The sequence below is a fragment of the Lolium rigidum genome, chromosome 6, assembly GCF_022539505.1.
Source record: "Lolium rigidum isolate FL_2022 chromosome 6, APGP_CSIRO_Lrig_0.1, whole genome shotgun sequence".
Taxonomy (NCBI): Eukaryota; Viridiplantae; Streptophyta; class Magnoliopsida; order Poales; family Poaceae; genus Lolium; species Lolium rigidum.
The window spans coordinates 163,570,185-163,579,545 of record NC_061513.1 but is presented as its reverse complement, the minus strand read 5'-3'; the positions used below and the strand labels follow the sequence as shown (position 1 = coordinate 163,579,545).

The 9,361-nt window shown below is 39.6% G+C and overlaps 1 protein-coding gene across 1 annotated transcript; it reads left to right on the top strand.

Moving 5' to 3' along the window:
• Positions 1-3,022: 3,022 nt before the first annotated feature.
• On the top strand, positions 3,023-9,118 carry LOC124660973 (factor of DNA methylation 1-like). The gene is made up of 7 exons (XM_047198828.1): positions 3,023-3,073; positions 4,766-5,490; positions 5,619-5,800; positions 6,169-6,258; positions 6,344-6,631; positions 6,723-6,935; positions 8,678-9,118. The coding sequence occupies exons 1-7, from the start codon at positions 3,042-3,044 to the stop codon at positions 8,900-8,902; spliced, it is 1,755 nt and encodes a 584-aa protein (XP_047054784.1). The 5' UTR covers positions 3,023-3,041; the 3' UTR covers positions 8,903-9,118.
• Positions 9,119-9,361: the final 243 nt, after the last annotated feature.

Sequence of the window (9,361 nt, the reverse complement as noted above, 5' to 3'; positions counted from 1 at the left end):
GGTGTTTATTGAAATCGATGGTGGTTCCTCCTTCTCCCAAGTCTCCTTACCTTCTCCCTTTAATGGTGTGATGGTGGTGTTGGTGTAGAACTATGGCGGCGGCATGGCAGCATGGCTAGAACGTGCCAAGATGGGAATGATATTGTTGATGGCGGCTAGGGTTTTCCCCTTCTTATATTGGCTCTTGAAGGTCGGTTTCGTGTTCTGGGTAACCCCCGCACCAGATATGGCCTTCAAGACTTGACAAATATTGTTTGGTTTGATGAAACGGTCCCGGAAGAGGGTGGTATGGTACACGGTGATGACCGTACCACTGGTCGTTAAATATCCTGGACTTCTACATTAATTTGAGCGTCATTTCTTCATGCAAACTCCAACTGAAGTGTTCTTCGACTCGTTGGATTCATATGGATGAGGGATACAACACCATACTCTTGGATCTTTATTATCTTGTGATGGAAAAATTGACTCCGTTTTACCCTTAAAATGGCTAAGCCTTCATGCCTATAACTCCTCCATATTGCCTCCCTTTGGCTCATTTCCTTGTGCTTTCTCCATAAACGTTATGAACACCTACACACACCCGAAACACAAGGACAAGTGATAAAATCCTATTAAAACTACTAGTTCTGCAAATCTCTCATGAAAATGAAGTAGTACTTGTAATCATGCATTTTAGGATATAGGTACATCATGAAATGAGACAAAAAGTATATGTTTATGTAATGAAAAACTTGTTGCTTTTTGGACTCATAAACATCCCTAGCTAAACCCTTCCTCGTCCCAAGAAAGATGGTTTATAAATTCGTCCTTTCATCTAGCTTACCGATGAAGAGTGGTGCCCTGTATCTTTATTTTTTTTCCTTCTAGCTCAAAATAAGATTGCTCATATATATACAAGGTATCACAAGCTCAGGTATATGTATAGAGATTCATCAATACTTCTATGCCCCATGTCAAAGTTCAAATCTATCTTGCAAGAAAACTTTTGATCCTCCTATTGCATTTTTATCTCTCCTCTTTTTAACATTCAAGACTTAAAACAATTAAGAGTGAGAGGACATGTCAAAAGAAGCCTATCAATAGAGTAACTAATTTTCAACTCCCACTTATTAACTCATGGCTTTCTAATACCTTATTCAGTTTATTGTCTTTCAAGATCTCACACTTATTAGTAATGAGATCATGACAAAAAGTTGTAAACCTAGCTTAGAATAACTAAGAATACTCTTTTGAGGAGCATTTGAATTTGTTTTGCAAAGATGCTCCTGGAGGTATTTTACTCGTCATAAGATTGCTGTTGCGGACATGTAATCAACTCATAGCCAAAATCTGAGATTTCTCTCGTGGAAGATCGTATAAAGGTCAGCGGAGTTGTCTATGATATGCCAGTGGGGGTAATATACACATAAAGAAATATCTCATTTTATTTAGCTGTTTTTGGCATGAATCTCAGTTACCGCAAAACAAGGTTCAATCAAATAACTAACTTTGAACAATACTTTTAATTCGATTATTAATTTATATGGGGTTGAGTTTACTTCTAAGGATAAAATCTTAAGACAATTACTACAACACCCTAGTCATCATTGGAAGACTCTTTCTCGTGTTCTACTTTATTTATTTATTTTTTAAATATAGAGATCATGGCAATGCTTATAAGAGGATCGCAAATGATATCACAAATTAGATAGAATTTGAACAAGGGGCATCAAAGTTCTAACTTGTCTCTTATGGGGTCCAACATGAGCTAGTGTATCCCTCACATAAGTATGAACAAAACTTATCTAAATAATCATGTCAAAACAGTGGGATAAATGGTCGCATGACAACGCTATGAGATAGAGACTCTGCGCATGCAAAAAAAAAAGAGATTACAGTTATCAAAAGAGAGTGTAAGAAGTGGTTACCCCCCTTGCTTGATTGAAGCGAAGGCGATATCGTTGAGGAACAAATAACCTCACCTTCTATGGGCATTGACCTTTGCTTTAATGAATATTACTTGTTGTGATCCGGTGGTATCCTTCCTTATGAACCTGGTGGAAACAAAAGTAGAAGAGAAAACAATTTTTTTCGTGGTTTTCAGAGTTTTCTAATTTTTATTTTATTTTGAGGCACGAAGGATTATCTCACAAGTGATGGAATCATGAGTATCATAGGGCCGGTTCATCTAACAAAGCATCACACTTAAGTGAACAAACTATGTCTAAGAGGTGCCCCTCTTAGCTTTGAATAAAGTACATGTGAGCATTATTTAACGTGGATTTAAAATATAGTTTATTTATTGCTTTTACCATGTAATTTAGAATTTTTTAACATGACTGATTTAATTGTATTCTATTTTTTTTTGCATGATGCACATGATATTTTGTACTTCTAGATAACCATGCACACAAGAAAGAGAAATTAGGTGTGGAGTTTTTATTTCTCTTCCAAGAGGATTGATGTACAGCAACAAGGGAGCTAACTCTAAAGCAAAATATAACTTATTTCAAATGGTACAATGTGGAGTATAAGATTTTTTGACCGCTACAAGTTACACCACATTGTTTCTAGATTTGTGAGCATATATTAAATTATTTTAAGACCATTTGCTAGTAAACAAATAAATTTTAAAGAAAGCAATTCGAACTATGGACGTTCGGAAATTAAAAAAAAAATATTTCGAAGGGTCCGGATAAGCGGTCTGGCTGGACCCTGTCGTTCGTGGTGCTTTGTGTTCACTGTGCCACTCGATCGCTCCACAAGTTGGCCTGGCCCCAACCCGCTGAGGCCCTGATTGGCTGATCACGTCCTTCTCCGCTCACTCACTCACATCTCCCAACCCAACAGCGGCCGCGCTCCTCCGCCAACGTCGGCGCCGCGGCGAGGTGAGCCCAAACCCTACGATCCGCTCCTTTCTTCCTCGTCGTGGTTCGACCCCTTCCCCACCTTCTGTTTCAGCCGCATTGGACTGATCCGTGTGGACTGCTTGGAACCCTAGGTTGGCTGGTGACGGCGCGGCCGGCAGGCAGGCGGGTGGGCGGCCGCGGCGGGCCGCCATGTACACCAGCGACAGCGAGGCCCCTGATGGGTACGTGATCCCGAATCTTCTCCCCCTCACCGATTTCACCCCCGAATTTTCTGTACCCACGAGGCCACGGTGGTAGCGATACGTGCTGCTCTGACGATGATTTTGTATGCCCGTACTCGTGCTCTGCTCCGAGTTATCGATTGCGTGCTTGAACCATGTGCCTCGTGGCGGCGTGAAGACGATTGGGACGAAACGTACTACGAGTTTGCGATCTCAAGATGGTTAGGACTTCGCTAGGCACAAGGCGCAGAGTCTGGATTCACTGATTATTAGCGTCCAGTGTGCTTCGGCCACAGTACACATATCCGTGGTGGCAGTATCTTAGAGAAGCAAACTTCAGATCTGCGAGGTTCTGTGAACTAATAGCAGCGGTAGCTCCTGTGGACTGGCAATTTTCCTTGTCTTCATGGTTAATTACATGGATGCAAAACTTACTTTTATAGTTGACTTAGACGTAGACAAGCTTTGGCATCTGTTGCACGTTGCCAGAGCTGGACTAGAATATCTGTGAATTCAACATTTTTCTAAGAGATTTGGCATCTGAGTTCACATCTGCATGCTTGTCTGTGTGGATACTTCAGAAATGGACACTGTTATTTATATTTTAAGAAATGGAAATATGCTGTTTCATGTTTCTCAGTTGCTAGTAGCTTCGATATATCTGGAATCTGTTAATTGTATATGCTGTCTGTCATCTTATAGAAATGAAAAACTGCAAGCTGCATTTATGATGCATATTATTGTGTGTTGCTTCAATGCTATATTGTTTTTCTAGATAAAACTGACCACATAACTCGACACTCTTAAGAAATGGGTTCGGCAGTTAAGTTATGCTGCTTTGGGCATGCATATGATGAATAAATAATCATTAATTTTGATCAATGGTGTGTTTATTTGGCTCCTTCTGATATGGTTCTGTGCACTTTGTTAACTACTAGCTCCAGTTTTTGTACAGGCTAGCTAGTCCTGTGAGCTAGCCCTACTTGCCTGCACTATGGTACCAGTACTTTCATCTCGCCAGCATATATGAATGATCATCTCATTGGATAGGATACGAGTTATGAGGTGTTATTTTCGATCACAGATTTTGAACCTGCATGAAGTATAAATGCGTGCCTGAGGCATATACGATGGATTGTTTTGACAATATTGGAAAGTTTATATGCAATTGACTTTGATGATATTGTATCTTTGATATGACCACTGTTCAGAACAAGTTCCAACCTATCATGTTGGTGCTTTCATGTGCCGGTTGTTATCTGTCAGCTGGTGCTTTCATCTGTATGATTCAGAAGGCTCTTCAAACTTTATTGGAAAGATTATCAATGTTTTGGTCTTGTGCTTTCTTGATTATGTTTCGCTCTACTTCAGCCCACTATAGTGAAAATTAAATTACCGCAGCTAATTCATGGTTAAGTTCAGTGTTCAGACGATTTACCGAATGAAAATGACCAGTCGGCCCAGTGGATGAAATTGGTTGGTTGCGCCAGTTCAGTTTTCAGAGCCGATCTAGTGAATGAAATTGTCCAATATACCAGATTTCCCTGCAAAATTTTCCTTGTGCATGAACAGTTGTTTAAGATTATTTCTTTTACTAATTACATAGCACAATATAGAATATGTGATTTACAGGTGTTGAATTTTTTATGATTCCTGAACAGGCCCTTAGTGTTTTTTGTTTTTCCATGTCAGTAGGTTTCACAAGGAAAGAGCTTCTAGGAAAAGCAATCAGAGTACGGATAGCCTATTTCTGAAGCATACAACTGGAGTAGGTTCCGCAGCTTATCGGCAGGGGAGAGACAACGTGACCCGCCAGTCCCAGCTTACGGCTATGGATCCTCAGCATGTTCAGAATAGAGATGACCAGTTCGTCTGGCCCTGGATGGGTGTTCTGGTCAATGTACCTACTGAATGGAAAAATGGGCGCCATGTTGGAGAGAGTGGGAACCGGTTGAAGGAGAGGCTCTCGTGCTTTTGCCCTCAGAAGGTTATTCCTTTGTGGAATTATAGAGGCCACACAGGGAATGCTATTGTTGAATTTGGAAAAGACTGGATTGGCTTCAATAGCGCGCTTGCCTTTGAAAATCACTTTGAGTCAGAAGGACATGGCAAGCTGGATTGGAAGATGCGCAAGCATCGAGGATCAGAGATGTTTGGTTGGATTGCAAGAGCTGATGATCAGAAATCTCCAGGGCCAATTGGAGAATATCTTCAAAAAAATGGTGACTTGAAAACTATCTCTGATGTTGAGGATGAAGAAACACGCAAAACCGACAAACTGGTAGCTAATCTAGCTGGCGAGATTGAGCTAAAGAGAAGGCATGTGGAAGAACTTAAATGCAAGTACAATGAGACGACCACCACACTTGACATGATGATGGAGCAAAAGGATCAGATCCTCCGTGAATACACTGAAGGTTTGTGTTGATCTCTTGCCATTTATATGCTCTGCGATGGTATAACTATCAGCATATGCATTTCTATCCTTTTTAACATGTTTGGATCTCATTTATTTAATGTTCTTTTGAACTGACTCTTTTACCAGAAATACACAGGATGCAGCAAATTGCTCGTGCCCATTCACAGAGGATAATTGATGAGAATCAAAAGCGACGTTCAGAACTGGAATCCAAGATGCAGGACCTTGACTCAAGATCCAAGCAGCTCGACGAGTTAGCTGCTCGTAGTGTCTCTGATAGAAGGAAACTTGAGCACGAGAAGGAAAAGGTCTGCAATGTCTTGTTTCTGTTATGACTTTATCTCATACAGAATTATGGAGCTCTGTTTTCTATTCCCTCTTTTTTTTTTTTCTTTCCCATTTAGGCAGGATGGTTGCTCGTTCCTTTGCGTCTTCGATCTTTACATAGCTGTTTATCTGTGGTGTCTATCATTGTATTTTGATTTGCCACCGTACATTGTCTTTTCGAATAATACAGTGCAGAGGGTTTAGTACCATGGTAATTTGGGTAAAATGCGGGTACATGTTCTTACTTAGGGAGTTCATGGTGCTGGGGACAAAATGTTGGACGCTGTTAGGTAAATTTCTCTTTTTGGGGATATGCGTATAACTTCTGGGCTGTGTTATGTGGATGCAGAACGGTGTTAAAACAAATCACCTGAAGATGGCAACACTGGAGCAACAGAGGGCTGATGAAAATGTGCTCAAGCTTGTGGAAAAACACAAGGTTTAGGCCTAGTATAGTGTTTCACTTGATTTTTTTTAACATGATTTATATAAGTGTCTTACTGTGAATAAATGGTGAAATGCAGTTGGAGAAACAAGCCGCTCTAGATAAGATTATCAAGTTGGAGCAGCAACTGGATGCCAAGCAGAAGCTCGAGTTAGAAATAAAACAGCTTCAGGGTAAATTGGAAGTAATGAAGCATATGCCAGGTGAGGAAGAATCTGAATCAAAGAAGAAAATAGATGAGCTCAGTGAGGAGTTACAAGACAAGTATGATGAAATGGATGGAATGGAATCGCTCCACCGTACTCTGCTTATCAAGGAACAGAAGAGCAACGAGGAGCTGCAAGATGCTCGGAAGAAGCTGATATATGTAAGTTCTCTCGTTGATTGAGCACTTGCACTTGTCCACTACTGTTTGCATAACATCCAGGATCATTATTGGTATGTTGCATACTCTGCAGGGTTTGCAGAATATTACAACTGGCCGAGCAAATATTGGCATTAAAAGGATGGGCGAGCTTAATCTGAAATCATTTGTAGTCGCTCTCAAGAGTAAATTTTCAATAGAAGATGCAGAAGTTACTGCTGCGATACTTTGTTCAAAGTGGCAAGCTGAGATTGAAAACCTAGAATGGCACCCTTTTAGGGTTGTTATGGTTGATGGAAAAAAAACGGTATGAATTTCTTTTCCTTTTCTACACACTTTTTTCCCCATAATAACTTGTAATATTGAGTCATTCGTACTTCCTTTTTGGAAACATTTCAATGTACATCTCTATTTATGAATAACTCATGGTGACAATTAGAGGCACCAAGTTTAATTACTCCCTTTTAGATTCTGAAACTAATGTAAAAAAGGAAAAGTGAAATTCATGCATCAATCATAAACATGGAAAATACCTAGTATATATTGATCAAAGTTTATCAATGGTAGATGACAATTGAAAAAGTATATTACCATAGTACAAAAATCAGACTCATGGTAAGTGACCTGCTCTGAATATTGTTATGCTACCCAAAACCTGTTATATTTGTGTCTGTCTAAAAAATGTTTGGTAACATTACTAACCCGGATCCTTGCCCTTTTTCTTCATCTAGTACAAAAGTGTGTTCTTTCCCTGGTCCCCCATGAACGTGGAATATTAATTGATCTATTCCATGGGCTCAACGCTAATATATATACAGGTACAAACAACGAGATAAGATAGTATTTTAACACAAAGGAAATACATAGTAGAGTCCTACTGCATTACAACTATCCCTCTGACAGCAAGCAAAGGGCTACATTTCCGTGTTCTGTTAAAGAATCCTGTTTGTCCTTGCATGCTGCATATCTAAGCTAGCACATGCATATTTTAAAATTAATCCATAAGCAGATCAAATAGGTTGCATAATACAATTTTTTTGTAAAATATGTAAGTATTCAATGGATGCTTGATTGCTGAATCTTAAAATTTAAACATATACTATATGTATACCGATAATATGACGTTACCTAAGGTAGATTTACTGATGTAATGTCATACAAAAACATCTGTTACCTTGTAGTTGTAGAGTGTTCATCTGATTCATAGACCCTTGCTAATTTAGTATTGAGAAGCAATTCTATTGAGATTTGAAGACTTTATGTTACTGTTAGCAGCTTCTGATTGAGATCTATACAATATAATCAAATAATAGTGATTTTCTTTCTGATGAAGACTTCCTCTGAAGCTGATGGTCACGTCTATACCAATTATAGTTAATCGTCGTTTTTCAGTGCACCTAGCATTTGCTTGTGGACCTATATGTGGAGCAATCATACTTTTTTCCAATAGAATTCTTACAGCATGCACATTGAATCACCTGATGTTTCTTAAGCTTCACTTGGCGCTCACATTGTTTGTGCGCTGACTACTACTATTTTAAAAGTTTATGACATTTCCAAGTATATTGTGTTCTCTGCTGTTGACTCACCTGAGGCAAGTTTTCCTTCATCATTAAGTGCTCATTTTTAGTTCTGTGCTGGGTAACTTGGATATATATTGGGTCTTGTCTGTTTGACATTTATGAAATGATTCCTGGGGTTTGAAGCCCGTAATATGTTTTTCCAGAACTTTCTGCAATTCACCTCTACCAATGGCATGGAAAGCTCCTGCTGTAAATTTGCTACAGTTTCTGCAATGCTGTATTACTATATAATGAAGTAGGCATGTCTTGAGTTGATCATAACATGCATAAACATTTCCCGCTCAAAATATTGTGCTAAGCTGTGGTTCTGACAACATTTGTAGACTCTGCAGTTCGTCTATGAATACTTCGTTAAGTTGGAGGCAAAGATATTTGATAACGATCATTGTCAAATAATTATTTGTTCATCTTTCATTTTTTAGGGTGAGAGAAGTATTGTTATCTTATCGTGTGTGGTTTGGTGTAGGAACTTCTCTCTGAGGATGATGAGAAGCTTCATGCTCTGAAGGAAGAGTATGGTGAAGAAGTGCATGCTTTGGTAACGAAGGCACTTCTTGAACTTAACGAGTACAACCCGAGTGGCCGCTGTGCTGTACCAGAACTGTGGAATTACAAGGAGGGACGCAAAGCTACACTGAAAGAAGTCTTCCAGTACGTCCTGAGACAGTGGCGGGCGCATAAGAAGCGATGAACTAGATCCCTGAAGCACTGAACTAGACAAGGTGTTGTGGTTTAGCATTACCATGTTACGACCGGGGCGGCTCTCGATGATGAGACGGCTAGAATGTTTTGTACTCCACGAGTTTTGCTGGGTTATTTTGTCTGTGGTGTAGTTTTGACGTGAGTGATGCGCACTCGAGACTATTGCAACGCGAGATGTTGCAGCAGATGCCATTTCCAGGGTGCAAATGATGCCTGAAATAGCACCTGGTAATGTTGTTCTATCAGACAAAGATTTTGGTACGACACAGTTGATGTAGCACCATTACCTAATGGGACAAAGCCTTTTTGAGAATTGCTACCATACAATCAAGTTTTTTTTTTTTTGAGCTTAGCTACCATACAATATATCAAGTGGGTCTGTTGGTAATGCCGTAAGTTGAACAGCCCGTGCCTCTGTTTTGATTTTGATTTTCGAAGTGAGTGGTGT